Source organism: Styela clava, chromosome 9 (genome assembly GCF_964204865.1).
Source record: "Styela clava chromosome 9, kaStyClav1.hap1.2, whole genome shotgun sequence".
Classification (NCBI taxonomy): domain Eukaryota; kingdom Metazoa; phylum Chordata; class Ascidiacea; order Stolidobranchia; family Styelidae; genus Styela; species Styela clava.
In genome coordinates, this window is record NC_135258.1 from 12,007,266 (window position 1) to 12,027,319 (window position 20,054).

The 20,054-nt window shown below is 33.7% G+C and overlaps 3 protein-coding genes across 3 annotated transcripts; 2 read left to right on the forward strand and 1 right to left on the reverse strand.

The window, feature by feature from the left end:
- Positions 1-17: 17 nt before the first annotated feature.
- LOC120339652 (DCN1-like protein 1) lies at positions 18-3,017 on the forward strand. The gene has a single exon (XM_039407818.2). The coding sequence runs from the start codon at positions 46-48 to the stop codon at positions 841-843; it is 798 nt and encodes a 265-aa protein (XP_039263752.1). The 5' UTR covers positions 18-45; the 3' UTR covers positions 844-3,017.
- Positions 3,010-13,362, forward strand: LOC120339650 (regulator of MON1-CCZ1 complex-like). Its single transcript, XM_039407816.2, has 19 exons — positions 3,010-3,138; positions 3,397-3,558; positions 4,470-4,529; positions 4,612-4,698; positions 5,815-5,886; positions 6,408-6,476; positions 6,831-6,937; positions 7,480-7,566; positions 8,075-8,180; positions 8,858-8,969; positions 9,366-9,410; positions 9,697-9,809; positions 10,537-10,606; positions 10,681-10,796; positions 11,355-11,561; positions 12,061-12,234; positions 12,468-12,521; positions 12,716-12,887; positions 13,207-13,362. Exons 1-19 carry the CDS (start codon positions 3,034-3,036, stop codon positions 13,275-13,277), a joined length of 1,989 nt encoding a protein of 662 aa, XP_039263750.2. The 5' UTR covers positions 3,010-3,033; the 3' UTR covers positions 13,278-13,362.
- Positions 13,286-19,999, reverse strand: LOC120339648 (ribonuclease 3-like). Its single transcript, XM_039407815.2, has 5 exons — positions 19,810-19,999; positions 15,639-19,136; positions 14,922-15,111; positions 13,764-13,955; positions 13,286-13,431 (listed from the first exon to the last, which is right to left on the reverse strand). Exons 2-5 carry the CDS (start codon positions 19,104-19,106, stop codon positions 13,379-13,381), a joined length of 3,903 nt encoding a protein of 1,300 aa, XP_039263749.2. The 5' UTR covers positions 19,107-19,136; positions 19,810-19,999; the 3' UTR covers positions 13,286-13,378.
- Between the last annotated feature and the right edge of the window lie 55 nt (positions 20,000-20,054).

Below are 20,054 nucleotides of genomic sequence, written 5' to 3' on the forward strand. Positions count from 1 at the left end.
TTTATTTTAACAGGAATAGGTTATATAACTACCATTTATATCACCATGCATAAGTTGAAGCCATCTCAGAGGGAAAAAGTTCGACATTTCATGACTTTTACCCAGGCCTCAGAAAAAACTGCCATATATTGTTTGTCACACCACGATTGGAGGTTAGATGTTGCTTCTGACAACTATTTTACTGAACCTGAACTTTACTGGAGAGAGAGTAAACCCACTGTTGACAGGCGAAGGATTGAAGCATTGTATAATAGGCTTCGTGATCCACAAGATCCTGATAAGATAGGTGTGGAAGGAATAACTAAATTTTTGGAAGAACTCCAACTTGATCCTACAAGTCGTTTGGTGCTTATTATTGCATGGAAATTCAAGGCAGCTGTGCAATGTGAATTCACAAGAGCTGAATTTATTAATGGAATGATTGAATTATCAGTCGATGATTTGGAAAAGCTAAGATGGATGTTGCCGAATCTTGAAACAGAAATTGCAGACAAAGCAAAATTTAAAAGTTTATATCAATATACTTTCAATTTTGCAAAAAATCCTGAACAAAAGGGATTGGACCTTGACATGGCTATTGCCTATTGGAATATCCTTCTCGGTGACAGATTCAAGTATCTTGATCTGTGGTGTCAGTATCTTACAGAACATTATAAACGAGCCATACCTAGAGACACTTGGAATCTTCTTTTAGAATTTAGTTTAATGATTTCTGACGATATGTCTAACTATGATGAGGAAGGTGCTTGGCCCGCACTTATCGATGATTTTGTTGAATGGGCGAGGCCGATTGTTAATAATAATGGTCAAAATCAAGAAACTGTCATGCAAACTGATTCGTAATTTTTTTTTTAAATAATGGTGTTGGTTAACTAGATGTAAAAACTTCATAGCCGAATAGTTCAGTATCCTAGATATCAATTTTAAATTTCAATTGAGACTATTGGAAATCTCCAACTTGGCGTATATTTTGAATTTCATATCAAAGTGTGATTGGAAGATTGGATATAAACAGCGGGAAAAATTTTATTTATTAATTTGTTCCATTATTTTATAACTTTAAGTAAAGTGAATAAAAGATTCAAAAATCACACAAATACAGGTTATGTAAAACTGTCCATATTATGGATATCAATTCCTTGCATGATGTATGAGGTCTCACATATCTCACAGCTAACTGAACTCATTCAGATAATCAAAAGTTTTGATTGAATGTACAAACATTTACCTTATCAATATCATTTGAATGCTGTATGCACTAATTTGGCTCGGTTTTCAGTTGTCAGAAGACAATATTTTGGGGGTAAACAAGAGGTGTATTGATTTAGCAATATTATCAATATCACCCGTTTTGACGATATTGTTATAGGGTCGTAATCGGAATAGAAAATTACATTTACTGCTTTTAATTATGTTTCCATTTCTCCCAAAGCGTATAATTCGGTAATCTGGAATTGCTATTGGTCAAAAATGTGACATCTTCATTGGAAACAAGAAATTCATTTTCTTTCGACATTTATAGAGACGAAGATGACAATCTTAAAAAGCTTTTAGTTGTTATTGAGCCCAGAGATTTTTCTCAGTTGAAATGATAATTAGTTTATCACTCAACACCTAGAAAATTGTGTCAGTCGTTTTTCACCAACTCAAAACTTTCACAGCTTAATCATTATCAATGGTGCGAACTTACAGTACTTTATTCAACTTGACAAGTTATGCACCTAAAAATATTATCTTACGTGTAGTGTCACGCTGGAATCCACAGAGTGTTGTCTGATTAACCTCGATATCGGAGGATGTATTCGATGTATTCACATGATTTTTCAGGAATGTTTTGCATTCAGCCATTTCAATCTTGCTTTGTATTCTTTCCAAGAACTGTTGGCCATGAATACAATTTTATTTCATTCATGAATTTTGTTCAAAATACGTTTTCTTCTACTTTGTCACATTTAATATGGTGCAGTCATTTCATGTGCTGTGGAATAATATTGACTACAGTATTGTTTGTCATTTTGGTGTTTTATGTGACTTTGCCATTAGTTCAGTTTTCTTCATTTGTAATTAGCCAAAAATCCATGAGAATTTACCCTTTATTCTGGGAGCCATATATTGTTATAGTATATGTTTATGCACCCAGTTGACCATTGGTAATAACATCTGTTTTTTTTTCAATTGCTAATTAATTTTGCAACATTTCACTAAAACCACAATAAGTTCATTAACCCAAAATCTATATTAATGTTATTACAATTTTCTTGACATTTGTGATTTCCTATCTAAAATAATTTTGCTTCGAGCTGTTGAATGAATCGAATGTGTTTTTTTGATTTGTTTTCTCATTCATTTTTCATATTTTATTGTATATTATTAATAATATTTGCGAAAATATATATATCCTTTGAAATGGTTCATTTGGATAACCGGTGCCTTGTTATTCATTCTTCACACTCAATTGTGTTGGATTTATGGTTGAAAAAGTAATAGCGTATAAAATCTCGTATCATACGGGTTTGAACAGTATATTTTTAACATGAGGATTTAAAGGTTTGGCCAGACTCGTTGTAGTTTTTCTAGAATTTGGTACACCTGGGGTGGGCTTGTGTTTAACTGTTTAGTGTCCAACCAACTGGGGTTGTCAAATTACCAAACTTTAACACACTATTCCATCCAATATTATCAGACCAATGCACCAACTACCAGATTGTTGCATACTCATATCTAGGTATTTTAACACAGTACCATTTTATATTAGGGTTTTTTCCTCTTAGCAATATTTCCTGTTTAAGCCAGCTTTGAATGTCCAACTGTTTGTTTTGGTTTGGGGATGAAATAATAAATAGTTTTGGTTCCCTTAATTGTTTTGTCGCGTATTTTTGAACATCTATCCATTTATGCTATTTAGAAATCAATTAGCTGATTGAATACGTCATTTTATATGGTTATATTGATTATATTACTTAATTCAGTAGTCTATTAATTTTTTTGAACTTTTTTTCTATATTGTGTTTAGAAAATGTAGAAATTAACATTATGAGTTCCAATGCAAATAGTTATCTTGCACTATGCAAAAATTCAGTTCGATTTGATGCAGTTACAGCTGTCAACAATGTTTTCTTTGATGAAGCGAATAAACAGGTATGAATGGGAAAAGTTTGCTATTAGCGATAAAACTGTTTGTAACTTATAAAAATATGGTATGTATTTGACTTAACGTCTACACTGATAAATAGGCCTATGGCATATTCTATATATTTAAAATATAATTATACTTAATCGTTAGGAATTACAGTGTGGTATCACACTATGAAATTAGGGGGGGGGGGGGGGGGTTGAAATTTTACTGGTGTCGTTTAATTTTAATTTGGATATTCAACTTTTTAAATTTTGTTCTAGATATTTGCTGTTAGATCTGGAGGTGCAACAGGTGTGATTGTCCGTGGTCCTGATGACAGAACTTCACATAGTTTCAGATTGAATGATAAAGGATCCCTGATATCAATCAAGTTTTCATATCATCATAAAATACTGGCTTTGCAACGATCGGAGACTAGTATTGTGAGTGCTGCTGGTATTTGTTTGAGAGAAAATACAGGCTATGAGCCCTGTGAATGAAAAGAGAAAAGTAAATAGGTCGTAATATTGAATGGCAGTCTGTACTGTTATATATTTTCTAACTATAACATCAAACATCTGTGTTGTTGTTAAAAATATTCCATAGAATGGATTCAATCAAAAAAAGGGAATATTGTACGTATTTGATATAAAATTTTGCCAACTCTAATTCTGTGATTCCGTAGTTATTTTTAGAAGCATGGGCCTTGATAGAATGGACATATCATGTCTACGGTAATACTCTAATATGGTAACAATATTTATTCAACTTCTGATTATTGGAATAGTACCAAGCAAGAAAGAAGGTTTTATGATTATTTTGTCCATTTCAAATCTTATTCTAAAAATGGAATAAATGTGACTAAATTGAATAGGTGATGGGATTACCATAAATACACATGAATCATTTTATTTTTCTATCTAACGTAGTTATGGGTCTTTTGCTCCAAACAAGGCTCTGCATAAGCTATCACTACTATATAAGGAGTTAAAAGGTAATCAGTAATTTATTTCTTCACCATGGTGAAAATACATACACACTATACATACAAGAAATGAAAATATATGAAAAATCGTACTTCAGAGTGAAAGGAGATTAACGAAAACCAATACTGGTTATCGAGCGGCAACACCCTGGGATGGATGGGGTTTGGAAGGACCGAAGTTTTTTCGATTGAAAATTGCCTACCTATCCTATTTATTACATCTTGTTTGAGATGGTGGGAATGGTTGGAATTTGAACCCAAGAATTTGATCAATGGTGCAATCATAGTTAAATTTAATGCTTCACCATCATATACCATATTGTACTTCAATGTTATTTTAATAATATATGTTTGATGATTTATTCTCAGGAATTCGCAAACATTGAAGATGGGAGCCCAGATCCATCTGAATATTCACAATCAAGCAAGGTAAAATTTTTAAGACATGAAAATTCACTTTCTCTGCTTATACTTTTTCATCATGTGCAAATTCGTTTTCTTTTTTATTCAGGGCAAAAATAACAAGATTTTAACATTTCATTGGATAAGTACACATGAAATAGTGATGGTGACGCAGAGTGGCATTGAGTTTTATCAGGTATTATTTTGAATGGAACTCAATTGGTAATATTATGTTCAAAATATTGCCTCTATGAAAAATTACACTCCAATATATTTAAGCTAATTTTCCGTGGTTGGGATAAAGCGCACCTTTTACTAACTTGTTGTTGTTTTTGTTGGGTTTGTTGTTGCGGTGAAAAAAATTACTTTTACCGCATCTAATGGACTAATTAAATTTAAATATTCATTACTTAGATATGGTATGTTTTTACTATAGAGATGGCAATTTTTTGAATTTAGCCTCGATATTTTGTCTCAAATCTTGTTATTTTTGCAAACCTATCAGACTGGTTCAGTGGTCTGTCATCTTTTGACAAGCTCACTTGAAGCGTTACTAGTACAGACATGTAATGTGACGTTTAGAACTGCTGTAATGCGATTAGTCATTTGAATAACTTCTCATCCATATATTTCAGCATTACTCACATAATGAATTACATATTATATATACGGTATGTCAAATAACTATCTGAGCGAATATTTATACAATATTTTAGAATTTTTCATTTCTCTGTTTAAATTGAATCTTGATTTGTTATTATATAAAGCTTTGGTCTATACTAAGGGCGAGCAAAATCAATAATCAAAATTTTTGTGCCTGCAACTGCTAGAAATCCTATGTTAAATAAAGGTGTGGCCCGCGATTTCACCCAGCTTTTTGTATCTGGCCCTCCTGTAATAATGGTTGCACACCCCTGGTCCACACAATGTTGTTTCTTCTGTAAGGGAGATGGTGATGTGAATGATTAGCGTAATCATAATTCAAACTTGTAAAGCAAACATGGATTCCCACTCTTGAATGGAACAAAAAAAAAAAACATAAAGAATGGTTGTTACAAAATGGCAGAATCTCTTCTCACATAGCTAGCTAATTAGTGGAAGCTTAATGAAGTTAATGATGTGGAATGAGATTCCACTCTGGTTACGTACAGGTCCAAAAAATAGAACAAAGAATTGGCAGTATCATTACTGTTTTCGGTAAATCTTAAAAATAAATCTAAAGCATTGTAGATTTTGTTTAACACAAAAAGACATAATCAGCTAATTCTTGACATTTGTTTTTTAATCGTATCTATTTTCTGATCTTGTTTAGATAAATCAAGATAAACGTCAAGCAAAGCTGCTGAAAAATTATAATTTTCCTGTTAACTGGTCAATATTTTTGGTAACTATATTTTGACAATATTGCAATCCCAGTCTGAAGGTTAACATATATTATTTATGATGTTGTAATGAATATTGTATATTCATGTTTGTTAAGAATATATATTTAGACATTGCTTGTTTAAAAACTTCAAATTATGGAAGAACAGGCAACCCAATGTTTCACAAAGATTGCGAAATAAAAATATTTTGAATTTATTCCTTATATGATAAAATTGTTATATGTCACTGCCACATTTAAGAAAAAAGCTTTACGATGTAATTATATGTTATACTATACATTATAATGAAGAAACCCGTGAAATTGTCATGTTTTATCATTGTGTGATAAGAATCGTACAATGTTAAAACATGACAATTTCATGAGCCCTTCTATTCATTCTATATACCTGTACTTCACTTATCGGAGCCATTTTAAAATGGTCAAAATGCGTTTTCATTTTGTAGATAAATGTATAATATTTCAGTACACTTTTCCAATTTTATAAATCTTGCATGTTTGTTTTATATATACACGAACAGCCTGAATCTGCAGTTTTGCTTTGCTCAACTTCACCAAAAGGAACTGTTATTTGTCCATTCTACTTTAAGGTAACTCTGATTACTTTTGATACTGCAAATATATTAAACTCAAACATAATTCCATGTTTTAAGAATTGGTTTAGATCTTGACATTTTGAATTTAGATTTGACACATTGAAAACTAAATTCATATCTAATTACTACTCTACAAAAAATTAAGAATTATATTTATCTACTTCGTGACATTGTTACGAAAATATAAATATATGTAAATTTAAAAATGCTATGCTATTTCTGATTAAAGCAACTCCCTTGATGGAATAACGGATCGAATCATGAGATGTTCTCCTTCTCATATGTAATTAACATTGCTGTACTATTGTATTCAATACGATATCGTATGTTAATATATTTTTCGTATAGAATAGTCAAATATTAAAACTTTCAAAATTTGATGTCGACCGGTCAATACCATCATCAAGCGAAGCAAGGATCGAATTATTTGAACGGGATGTCACAATGGTTAATCTGTAAGTTCTTTTCACAATAATATAGACAGATTTACCTATTCAACTTTTTATCATACCAGATCTAAATGCTAGTTCATGTCCCCAGTTGAATGTACTTAACCAAACAAAATGCATTACAAATATATTAGAATAATATGGGTAATCTTAATATCGGCTTTTTGTGGAATTTGCTTTTATTTCATCAAAATATTGATTTATGTAAATTTTACTTCATAATTTAGTGCATTTTGTCATATATTATTCCCGATAATGAAATCAATCGTGGATATTCAAATCTGAAATGAATTACATAGTGATATTTTTAGAACACCTATTGATTCGGATAGAGGTATTCGATCCTTTCAGCAAGATTATTTCTAGAGTTTTGTTACAGTAAAACTAAGTTAGCCGTATGTACCGGTATGTATAAATTATCTTCATTGTTAGTTTTCGTGTTTCACATCTGTTATTTTAGTTTTTATGATATTGAAAATTGTTATATATCACTATCGCATCTTCTTTATCCTCATATGTTGAATATCGAATTATACCTTTTTTGTCAGGTATTCCAGTTTGTACATAGCTGTCTTGAAGCATCCGTCATCACAATCAGTTTCAGGAACAGAAGTAAATCTTTTTCTACTCAGCAGGTTTGTTATGAAATTGTTAAATGTGACTTGTGTAATTGATTCCAGGAAAAAAAATCGGTCAAATATTGTATATTAAACTGGCTGTGATATTTCAGCCTACTTTTGTGTTTTATTTCTTTTCGATATTTGAATGTTATTTAATTTTAAAATAAATCGTATTCATTTTAGTAATGGAGATTCAATCCCATTTTTATAAATTATCCACTGACTAGGAAGACAATTAAATGTTCATGTAGAGTGAGTAAACAAATTTTCCTGTGGTAAGAGCAGTATTCGTAAGACCTAACTGACAAGGCATTTCCATACATTCACTCTGAACAAGGCAATATATATTCGTAACTGAATACGAAAGGGGCTTCTAGTTTTGGAAAGATTGCCTACCTAATTTATTATCCCCTGGGTCACCTGCGTCTCCAGAATAGTTATGTCCAACTTTTCAACAACTGGGCAATTGTATCCACTGATTAATTTACAGTTACGTCATACATCCTTAATTACATTTTTACAGAGAAGCACCAGCAAAGAAAGTGTATAGCTTGATAACTGGAATGTCTGGTAGATTTGCAATAAGTGTTGTGGATAGTTTAGTTATTGTTCATCACCAAGCTTCTAAGGTTGGTAAATTCCATGTTCTGGTAGTTAGATTAGCTTGTGAATGCAAGTTATTATACTATTATTACCTGAATATAAACTCTTTCCTTTGAATTTGTAAGTGGCTAAAGCAATGATATAAATTGTTTCTACTTTTTGAAATTGCATTTGCATTGATCAGTATTGAGTATATAAAATTCCGATTGTGTTGTATTCAAATATTAATTGATTCTGAACAGTCTTAATCTAATCTGGGACTGTGGAGATTGAGAAATAATCAAGCTTCAACTTTCTAGAAAACCAAATGCTGACCACAAAAACATTTACATGTGTAAGTGCTGTATAAGATACATGTCACATTAATGTGTTTTGAGCTTCTGCTGGTAATAGTGAACCATTATAAATTGAAATTTCGACGCCATAGTCTTGCTTTGATCTACTGTATTTATTATAACCTGCAAAATTCTGTACTGATTTTCCATAAAACAGTAATGGTGCACGTTATACACAGGTTTCCATCCTTGGTCTGAACTGAGAAAAGGGGAGAAAATTTTTTATATCAATTTTCAATCAAAAAGTAATACGGCGTGTTATAGGCGAGTGCGTGTTATGTTATAAATAGTAAATACGCCCATTTTACTAACTCTAATCAATACCTGCTCACACAATGAAATAATATCTGATTTGCTTCCATTTTTAGACTTCAATGATATTCGACATCAAACTTCCAGGAAACACATCAAATTCAGTAACTTACCTCAAGCCTGTGATAGCTCCATTGCCAATTGCTTCACATAAACTTTCTGTTGCTGGTAAGCTTTTCATTGCATCTTTGTAGAAAATTAGACCTTGGTAAACATCTGGACATCTAGAGAGCAAATATGGATTTACATGTCTAGATGCAGCTTTGGACATCGTAATATTTTTTATTTTAAACAAAATATTAAGCTTATTTCAAATCACAAGTACCGGTAGATGTTGTTAGATGCCGTGCGGGGACCAAGTTCAATACAGTTTTAATGGGAATTTGTATAAAATAACCAAAGATGATGATAAAATAGGAGAGTACTAAATGTAACTTGTTATACTAGTATCAAGCATTTAAATTCCTAATGATGATACTCTGGGAAACAACACTAAAAAGTTGCCAAATGTACTTGGAAAAATTAGTTTTTGATGGAATATAATTCTTTTGCTTTGTTTTTCAGGATTTGGTTTGAATGCCCCGACTTCAGAAGTTGAATGCCAGCTCTGTATCCTTTATTTGCGAAGCAGTGCTATTCAAACCATTACTTTTTTCACAAATAATTCACAGAGAAAAGATTTGCAGTTTTGTTTTGCATTTTGAACTATATTCTGAAAAATGGTTTCAAATATTGAAAATTGGATATATTGTGAATTGAGCATTTCAGCATGAGGATTGGTACAAATCATAGTGAATTCATGGATTGAATGTGATATTAACAAAAGTTGGCAATGTAAACTTGAATAATTGCCAAATATTTAGTTCAAAAACCTTAGCTTTCATCTGTAACCTAGATGCCCCAACTTGGATTGTTTTTCAGCCGAATATTATAATTGATGCTGCTTTAGGTTGTATGTGGTTTCTACAAATTAAACTCGATGCAATTTCTACTCTTTTTCAAAACGTGGTGAGCTTCATTTTATAAACTTAGTTTGTGTATTCTATCAGCTTGAAGAAAACTTGAAATTGTTGTTGATGGGATTGAATATAATGAACCATAATTTAAGCCAATTTTCTACCATAATCGCCATTCATGGTTAAGGGTGTCTCTAAATTCTGAACAAAGTTTCACCTACCGTGTATTTAAAAATCACACCATTATATGTTTTTATTAGAAATATTGGATTTGAATCCACTACCTCATCTTGAGTATAATAAAGTAAGCAACTCATGGCAAACTACATAAGATCGTTTTAATATCAAGTACCGGTAACTCATTGTTCAAGCGTCTGCATGCCTAACAATTCATATGAAAATATTTTAAAGTAAAACATTTCAAGCTAAAGGGTGAGTAACCAGAACCCAACTGAAAGTTGAATAGTGGGACTATACCATGAATGAAATCTTGAGTATGATTGAGTACAATATTGATATTCATATATGGCTATTCCTTCCCACTTTATCGATAACTGTATGGTTTTTGCTTCTATAATGATCCATATGCTGATCACAGCAACGAATCTTGTTGATAAAATATGACATATTTTGTGAGGTTGTTTCACCTCATGAAAGTACTTTCTCTTTTTTACATGAAGGTTATTACATATCAATTATCAAGGTTTTATACCAATACTTTAATATCAAGTTATTAAATGCAATATCAAATTTCTGAATTTTTTTCTTTATATTCACAGGTTCAACTATTTGATTTTTTGCTGCTAAGGCGAGGAAGTAAAGCTGTTATGTTGAAAGTATTGAAGAAAAGTTGGTGAAGATTTTTTCCTGCATAATTTCCTTCCACTAGTTGGGCTTTATTTTATTGTTTTATTATTACACAGTGCTGCTGTCTGATAATGAGGGATCATCATACAAAAATATTGCAGCAGTATTTGATAAATTAAATACAGTTTACAAGACTTATACTGAGGCAGAACAAGCTTACCTACAAATGAGGGTAAGATTTAATAATACCTTTTAATAAAAAATGGGTACCACTGCATACATACATGAAATATTTGAATGATCTGAAATGTTTTTGGTGCTTACAACTGTCTTATTACATCCAGAGGTATGACTTTTAAAAAATGATTTACAATTTTTCAGTTTGCTATTGTCTTTTTTATATGACACATATTCATGCATTTTTCTGAACAAGGCCGAGACGAGCAGCCATTGATATTTAATGATATGTAACGGGCCCAGATTATTTGGAACTGGGATCTTTCTAATTGAGCATTGCCTACTCAATTTTTTACACTCTTAGTGAGTTAGGGGCATGGAATTTGAACTTGTGATATGTAATTTGCAAAAGCACACAAAGGTGACACTGTAACCGCCGCTTCTGTGCGAAGCGATGTCAATAATTATTTCAAGTGTGACCTGGCTTTAAAGTATATAAAACACCTATACGAATATAGATTTCTCTTAGATAGGGCTAAGGTACATGTCTATTTGTTGAAGAAATTGGATGGTTGAAACCAATAGAACTATCAAAGATGATTTCTCATTTCAGAGACAAGAGGCAGCTTCGGGTTCAGTAAGTACGAGTAATATTAACAATGTTCCACCTCATCGTATGCAAGTTGTTGTTGATCAGAGTGATATGTACACTCATGTATTATCAGTTCTTGCAAGACAGAATGGGATTGATCAAATTTATGTTTGTCAAGTAGTCGTTGAATACATCAGATCGTTGGATCAAAATAAGTTGACGATTCAGGTAAATTAGTATACCCGTTTGATAATACTGGTACTATAAGATTGCTTTCAACAACATTACTTTCCCTCAATCTAAGCTTTATTTGTTCATTGGCAGCTTTTTATTGCACACAAAGTGGACCTATGGATTGTTTTACTGTGACTGGGAAGAAAAAGAAGTTGCTGGGCTATATGGCCTGATCTTTTAACCCAAATTTAAATGTATTTCATAAGGCCATGGCCCATGGCTTATACCATACCAACATCAATTCATATGTTTGATTGCTTTCCTCATCTCCTTTATTGAACCCTAATGACTATGTGCTATTAATAATATGAAAGCATGGTATGGCTTTGAAAACGTTTTCCCACTCGGAGCACTTCTAACAAGAGCTAAAGATTTTTTCTATTGAGCATAATTAATATATGGCTATGTATAACTGGCACATAATTTCTCGGTCCGACAAATTTACTTATTCTTTCATTTCAGCATTGTTTATATGTGACTTCTTTCATTCCAGCATTATTTATATGAACTGATTATACACGCACTCATAACAAGTAAAAATTATCATCAACTTCAACAATATATTCATTATAATTTGATTGCCGATTCAAGAATGATAGCCGGTTATTTATTGTCATTGGAATCGTCTTATCCTCCTGTTTATCAAATAGCTTTGGACATGTACAAGGTAATTGCTTTCTTACTGCAAACCACGCTCTGTTCAGGACACTTTTAGTCAATAATAAGGTCCTTCATCATAGTTTAGTTTCATATATGTATGATGGTCTTTTGTTTAACCTTTCACCCAGAGATTTTCTGAGTTATAATGCTAGCAAATGCCGTCAAATTTAATCATGCTAAGTGTGATCAATGTTACTTTCGCTTCATGGGTTCGACATCACCATCAACATTTTTATTTAGAGAATTTCAACTACAAATGATGAGATTGTTGACATATTTCTCGCAAAACATAAGGTATAAATTTTTTGGTTACAAATGGGATATCTGTATATCATTTATAAGATTACTACTAATTATTCATGTAAAATTTATGTATAAGGTATGTGGATCTTCGCTCGCTTCTCATTCAAATTCTGACAGTAGATTAATAATATACAAACATCCAGTTTCTATACAGCGAGACTGTTCACACCACACATTTTTTATAGATACTTGAAGCTATTAGGTTTGTTAAATCTGTATCAATGCACGATTCTGTTTCTGCGAGAAAATTTCTGGAAGCAGCTTTAGAAGCTGATGATGATCTGCTGTTTTATGAAACATTCAAATTTTTTGAACAAAGAAATCATCGATTGAGAGGCAAGAAAGATTTTTCCCCAGGTGTGGTATTTGCTTATGTTAGTTTTTCAGTGTTGTGATAGCATTTGAAGTAATGATATCTGGAAAACCCAATTTTGATCAGAAAAACTTAATTATAACTAAGATAATTGCAACTATGACAGTCTACTCATTGCGTTTCTGAACTCAGACAATCTATTTCACCCATACAAAGGCGAATAAGTAGCGTGTGGCAATAAAAACTAATGATTAGAGGTCCACCTCAGGGGTCCGTTATGGTTCCCTAGTTTTTATTTTATCGTTCATGCAAAAATTTTCTCGGTCCTTGTATTCTAATTAAGCTTCCTTAATTTTATTGCAGGTGAGCAGTGCGAGAAGTTTGTTACACACTATGAGGAATTATTTGAGGATTTTGAGATTATCGCTAAATGAAGTTCCAATTTTTCCAGGTGTAATTTTATTCGTTCATGATTGTTTGTTACAGTGCAATAATAGCAATATAAACTTTATAATGGAACATAGTGTGTGGTTGATCATTTGTCTGTTCTGCGTCTCTTCGCTTGTCGGTCTTCAGCAGCATTGTGATCTAAAACAATAAATAACATTTATAGCGTATATACCATGGGGGTTGGTTAAAAGTAATTTATATGACAGCCTGTTGCACTACCTATTGTACTCATTTTGTCTCAGTATACAACAATCCGGAAGGGTATATATAATTTCTTTTACTCATGATGCACATACGAATGTAGCAACATCAGATATCAAAAATAACAACTCCGAATCATAAAAACCGATAGGAAAGCACCTTATTGTCCCCCTTTCCCGGTCCAATGCTAATATTGAGCAGAGTCAAGGAAACTAGCTGGAAATATGGTACATTATTCTGTACAGAAACACGCAGTTGATGACAATTACCTGAAGAATGCTTTCTCCTTTGATCGAATGGTTTCAAATTTTTCCTGGGTTTGTATGGGACATTGTGTTTCTTAGCTACATATCTTCTCTGCCATTCAAGTTGAGGAAAATTGTATTCTTCTAATGCTTTTCTTGCTGCATTCCTTTCTGCTTCCTGAATACTTTCTCCTTGTCCATTACCGATAGGTGATCCTATTATGCGATGATATGAATTTTTATGGATTGGATTAGTCTATTCCAGGGGTGGCCAACCTGCTTTCCGAGATCGACCAAAATCTTAAAAATAGCCTGCGATTGACTGATCGCTAAAAACGTCCTGCACACACACATACAAAAAATTCCGCCGCTGCCAATAAGATCGGCTCTTTGCATTTTCATTTCACATTCAATTTGTAAACTTAAATATGTAACTGTAATATATCCTGGAATATATTTTCATCATATTCAAGATTTATTCAAATCATACAACTCAGATCTAATCATCTAAGGCCGACTAACTTTCGGTTATAAGTGTTGAAAATTCCTCATAAATTCATCATTTTTAAACCTTGGCAGCGGCGAAACTTTCATTTGTTACGTAATAATAGGATAATAATAATAATAGGAATGTCATGACTGTATTAGATTATGTGCATTAATGTGATTGCTTTAAACTAACAGGTGGCCTAAAAAAGTATGTGACACCAGGTTTTTCCATATAGGCTACATAACATTAAAAATTAAGCTGGGCAAAACTGGCGAGTGAAATGCATGTTCATTTAGTCTATGCTTATTCGGACAAACTTCTTCAGTGTTATGGCAAACCAATTAAGAAGTTACAGTTAATCTACCAATGCCATCATGATTTGAATCAATACTGGTGGGCCACGCCGATTGTTTCATTCTGCATTTTGAAGAATTCTTGAGGCATTTAAAAAAGCAACGTTGACTACTTGATGACAATGGAATTTCAACTCAGAAAATAATAAAAAGCATGGCATGTCTGTCAAGAATGCTTACCGTAATTAACTTGTTTGTTGCCTTGTTAGTTTTCATAAAATATTTTAACTTTGATTGCCAAGATTAGTTGAAGATACTCTTGGCTCCAATACCATATAAACAAGACAAACTGACGACTCCACATACAGATGATGAGTTACAAAAATAGTAATATGAAACCTTTGAAATACACTGCCACTTTATATTTTCTTGCATGTGAAGGTCCTGCTTTGTTTTCAATTTTATAGGTTGGTAGTTGGGGTTCCTTTCCTTCTTGTCTGAGTGTAAGACAGCATTGTTGCAAGCATGACTTTGGATCGTTCCACTCTTGTGTGATGATGAATTCCTTTAGTCGTGGAAAAAAACAGACCTGGGACAATAGTAAAACAATTTATGAATATAGTATTGCCCAAGAAGTGTCACCAATGAAAGTTTTCCCATGATTCTGGGTTCAGCTTTTATCACTCACTTTTTAATAAAAAATTTTTGGTCAATATCCAAATATTTAGGTAGAATTTTATTCTGTAAATATATTTGTCATTTTAAATTGTTACGAAAGCAATCAAATCATGGCATATAAATCTAGATTCCACTGCAACAAATGGTAAATTTACTAGAAAACAAACAGTTATTTTTAAATTTCTGTGAAACTGAACTCTTTATAGACATCCTTTTGTCTATGCAAACCAACACGACAGCCTATCAGTTAGAGCATTAAACCTTAAAACTATCCACCATCTCACTCCTGGTGCAATAAATTGGATAGGCGGTGCTGAAATGGAAAATATTCAATTTGTTTGAAAATAGTTGCTCCTTGCGTATCAATGGCTGCTTGTACGTGGAGTAACGTGATTAATGGCTAAAGCACTTCACAATAGAAATCAATATTCTCTTTACCTGCATAAAACCTTTAACATATTCCAGTCCTTTATCAATGTACAATGCAGCAACAAACGCTTCAAGAAGATCAGCCAAATTCTTTTCTCTCCAATCTGGAGCTCTTGGTTTTCCCACTGTATTTGAAGGATCACTGCTCATGTTGGTGATAACATACCTTGGCATGCCAAGCTCAGTAGCAACCATGGACTGTGTCCTTCCATTCACCATAGTTGCACGAAGTAGAGTTAAATGTCCTTCATGATGGGTTGGATACAGCTCAAATAGATATGTAGATGTGACAAGATTGCAAATTGAATCACCGAGGAATTCTAATCTTTGATTGTGACCATGTGTAAGAACGTTCTCGTGCACATTACGCCATGTAAATGCTTTTGCTAGAATTCTGATGTGTGTGAATTTTAATCCTAAATCATCTTCTAGTTTGGTCAGTTTTTGCAAGATCGGCACGCTTTCAATATACTGTCTATCTGTTTCTGGTTCCTCTTCTTGAAGAGGGTGTAATGGGATATCCAACCAAATTTTTTGGAGTTGATCAGTATCCCATAAAAACTTTGCAAATAGCTCTTGTGCTTTTTCCAAACCCGCTTCCATATATATTGCACCCATAAGAGCTTCAAAACAATTCGCCATGGCATGACGTAAATCTGCATTTCGGCATAAGTCTGGTCCATGTGCGTACAGCATAAATTCATCCAAATGCATTCTTTCTGCAAGTTGGGCCAGGTGCTGGTTGTTGACAATCACAGTTCTAAAAGTCGTAAGTGCACCTTCAGAAAGCTCCGGAAACATAAAGAACAAATGTATACTTGTTAAATAACCCACGACTGCATCACCAAGAAACTCCAATCTTTCGTTATGCTCAATAGGTGAAAGTACGGGTCGTTTTTGTCCAAGCCTTGCCATAATTCTAATGAGAGTCGTGATACCCCGCTTCCGTGTGTATTTATAATGAATAGAGCTATCTCCATATTTGGGTTGCCGTAAGCCACAATTTGAAAGAGCATTCCTAACATGATCAGGATTAGAACCAAAATTCATCTGACAACTGGGATGATTCATAGAATGACTAAGCCATTTTCTATCTTTAAATTCATATCCGATCTGTTTCTCCAAAGTTGCCAAGCACAGTTGATATCGGACATGATGCGTCAACACAGGCAGTAGAAGAGCATGTTGACAAATGTCAGAAAATATTCCAGTTTTCATGAAACCCCTACTGCTTACTTCAACTGTAACTTCTCTTTGCATCACCTTTGCACGTCGCATTTCTTGTAATGCTTCTTCCCTTCGTTTTAGTTTAAATTTGTCAGACTGTTTTACTTTCGGAGAATTCGCCATTAAATGACGAAGTTTCAAATATGATCTCCACACTCTTTGATATTGTGGATCTCCTGCATAACTTAGATTTGCAGGTCGAATTCCGAAATGGATGATCAATGGATATTCATCATCTTGATCTTCGTTTTTTACATCCGGATTCTCTACGGATTTTCTGTCATAACGATCCACTTGATCTACTCTTAGTGAGCTTGGCTTTGAACCAGGGAATGTAACGATCATGCCTCTGATTTTATCTGTGTAGTTCAACCATTCCCTGTGGTCACAATTCATAAGATGTGTCAAATCATTCGCACTTATCAAAGGTTTATTATGGGAGAGTAAATATCTAAGAACTTCACATAATGATAAAATTTCTTTACCATTATCTGGAAGAGGTCTCACGAAGCGAGGAAAGAAATGGAACTTTCTATGAACCTCTGTGTTCGTCTCTTCAGGGCATGACTTTGGGATATCAACCCAATCATATAATTCCAAAATATCTCTGAAGAAGTAATCTGAAAAAAGTTGAAGACCTCTTATACAGAAGTTTTCAGGAACTGGCTCTTCTATCAAGTATATTGTATACCGAATGTGAAATCGAATCAGATCACAATATGGTAGTTTGCTCAGTGGTTCATCAGATAGAATGGAAAAACCTTCGAAGACATAATCTCTGCCATCATATTGAATAGTTGTAGGATCAGATGACTCATAATTTACAGGAGGACTGATTGTAACAAGATAGTTGTACATTTTACCAATGTTATTAAAATTCTTTTTCCAGCCGGTGGGTGGTTTTTCACCAGGGTAGATTTTATGTCTGATACCTTTCTTGCGGGCAGTTTCTCCGCATCGACAGAGTGGGCCATCATTAGCTTGACCAGGGTCATTATACCATAATTCGTTATGAAGACGCTTCTCATGATGCTTGAGTTTACGAATAGAACTGATCAGTTCCCCAGCCCGTTGCAAGTAATCTTCGTTGTCAAATTCTCCCTCTGGATCGCTTCCGTCGCTATCATATGTAGTATCAGACTCTTTCATATTATCAGTTAATCTTTCAAGCCTTCTTTTGAGTTTTGCTAAAGCAAAAGTTGGAACTTTAGGGTTGTCCTCTTCAATGTATTTTAAAAGAGGTTTTTCTTGATTTCTTGCTGAATCTTCCAACCTTCTAACAATAGCAGCTGCTCGAACTCTTTTCTGTCTTGGTAAAGATTCCTGACTAAAGTCACAGTTTTCGAGTCTTTGAGACAAAGTAAAACTTTTATCTTTTTCATCTTGTTCTTCTAATGTTTTGCCTATTTCTTCGGGATCCTCCATTATCTCGTTTGGCTTCCATAGTTTTGCATGTCTAGTAGAAAGCTCAGACTCAAATTTATCATAAAGCTCTGTTAACAATGGTAGTGCTTTCACAGTTGAATCGTTTTCTGTTGTTCTACCATAATAGCGGGCATGCTGGGTGCACTGGACATAACTCGGTTGCAGTGATTTTAACTTTTCTTCTATCTTTTCTGCACTGTATTCTGATTCATTGTATTCCTGATCTTCTTTTTCATTCTTAGAATGTCGCCAAATGAAACCAGGTTGCAATGTTTTATTTTCTTGCCTTGGTTTTTCATCTCTGTCGTCACGCCTTGGATTTGGGGAATCTCGCCCAGAATCACTTCTTGAAGAATAACTCCTGTGATGGGGTGATCCCCTGACTTCTCTTTCATGGTAGCGATCTCCATGAGAACCATCTCTATGTCTTCGTTCTCTCCTCTCATTTGTATGTCTCATATCATGATGACGATGAAGCAAATCTCCATGCATATTGTCTCTAGAATGGCCAGGAGGCCTTATCTGTGGCTCATAGAAGGGTGGTCTTCCAAAATTCGCATGAGGATCTTGTGGTCTGGGGTAAGTCATTCTTGGATGGCCGGCATGGGGACCATGTGGTGGGTAAGGGTAGCGATGTTCGACATGTGGAGGTGCATTTTGCTGGAATTGTGGCATGTACTCTGGGGGTGGAGGAGCATATGGGTGCTGAGAAGGATATGCTGGTCCCATATTGTGTGGGTAATTCGAATGCATAGGTCTTGAATCCCAATGTGAGGGTGGTGGCCTTGGAGGGCCATCATGTGGGAATGAATGCCTCGGATACATCTTGAAGTTAACAGTTTTATAAAGAAGAACCTGTAGTAACATAAATAAGAAGGATGCTCAAGATTTCTAGATGTACTAGTTGCTTCGATTGTTGGAACTCTGACATCGTATCTCAGCAGTGTATCTCGCTTTATTTCAAGTAATAGACATGAGAGGTCTCGCAAAATAAACGCCCTGCCGTAACTGCTGAAATAACGCCAAACAAAATGTGATGTAAAAATACCACCCATGTTTTCATTATTTAAAAAAAAGTCTGTTTAATGCAGAATGCTATAATATGTATTTTAGTATGGGACATAGACCTACCTGCTTTGTTGAAGATTGAGTAGAAATGATTTTAACTACAGAACTAAGCGCGTCTGTCAAGAATTTCATTATGCACCTATTTTCTCGAAGAATATAGAAATTTCATATCACATTTTTGTTTGGTGTTATTCAAGCGGTTTGTGGCGTTTACTTTCAGACTTTGTCAGACCGACATGAGCACAAATTGACACATTTATATATTTTTTTAAAAAGTATCAGGCTATCACTCACAGGTAAAAATATCGATTCTGCTTTCAAGCCACATCAGCACATGCAAACGACAACGAAATACCATTCTCAGATTTTTTAGGTATCAAACTGCTTTCCCAGAGATTTATTAAGACTAAGGGCATGGGTATATAACTGTATAACGACTAGACAAATACGAGTTACATACCTTTTGTGTTATGAATCTTCGTTCTAACTACTGAACTATGCCGCCCAGTCTTCTTTTCACGACATTGCAACAACAAATTGAATCTAAAACCGACGTTCAGACGTCGCCGCTGACCGCATGTAACTGCGACCAATTATGAGTTAACTTAAGCCCTGTAATTATGCTTACGCCGCCCAAGGAAAGAAAGTAAAAAAGATTTTAGTTTTATTTTTTTCTTAGTCCTTGAATAAATACCGGGTTAAAGT

Coding starts and splice junctions, on each gene's coding strand:
- LOC120339652 (XM_039407818.2), top strand. CDS start 46: ATGCATAAGTTGAAGCCATCTCAGAGGGAAAAAGTTCGACATTTCATG.
- LOC120339650 (XM_039407816.2), top strand. CDS start 3,034: ATGAGTTCCAATGCAAATAGTTATCTTGCACTATGCAAAAATTCAGTT. Junction 3,139..3,396: donor TTGATGAAGCGAATAAACAG/GTATGAATGGGA, acceptor ATTTTGTTCTAG/ATATTTGCTGTTAGATCTGG. Junction 8,970..9,365: donor ACATAAACTTTCTGTTGCTG/GTAAGCTTTTCA, acceptor TTTGTTTTTCAG/GATTTGGTTTGAATGCCCCG.
- LOC120339648 (XM_039407815.2), bottom strand. CDS start 19,106: ATGTATCCGAGGCATTCATTCCCACATGATGGCCCTCCAAGGCCACCA. Junction 13,956..14,921: donor AGTGGCAGTGTATTTCAAAG/GTTTCATATTAC, acceptor ATCGCATAATAG/GATCACCTATCGGTAATGGA. Junction 13,432..13,763: donor AAGGAGAAAGCATTCTTCAG/GTAATTGTCATC, acceptor TTATTGTTTTAG/ATCACAATGCTGCTGAAGAC.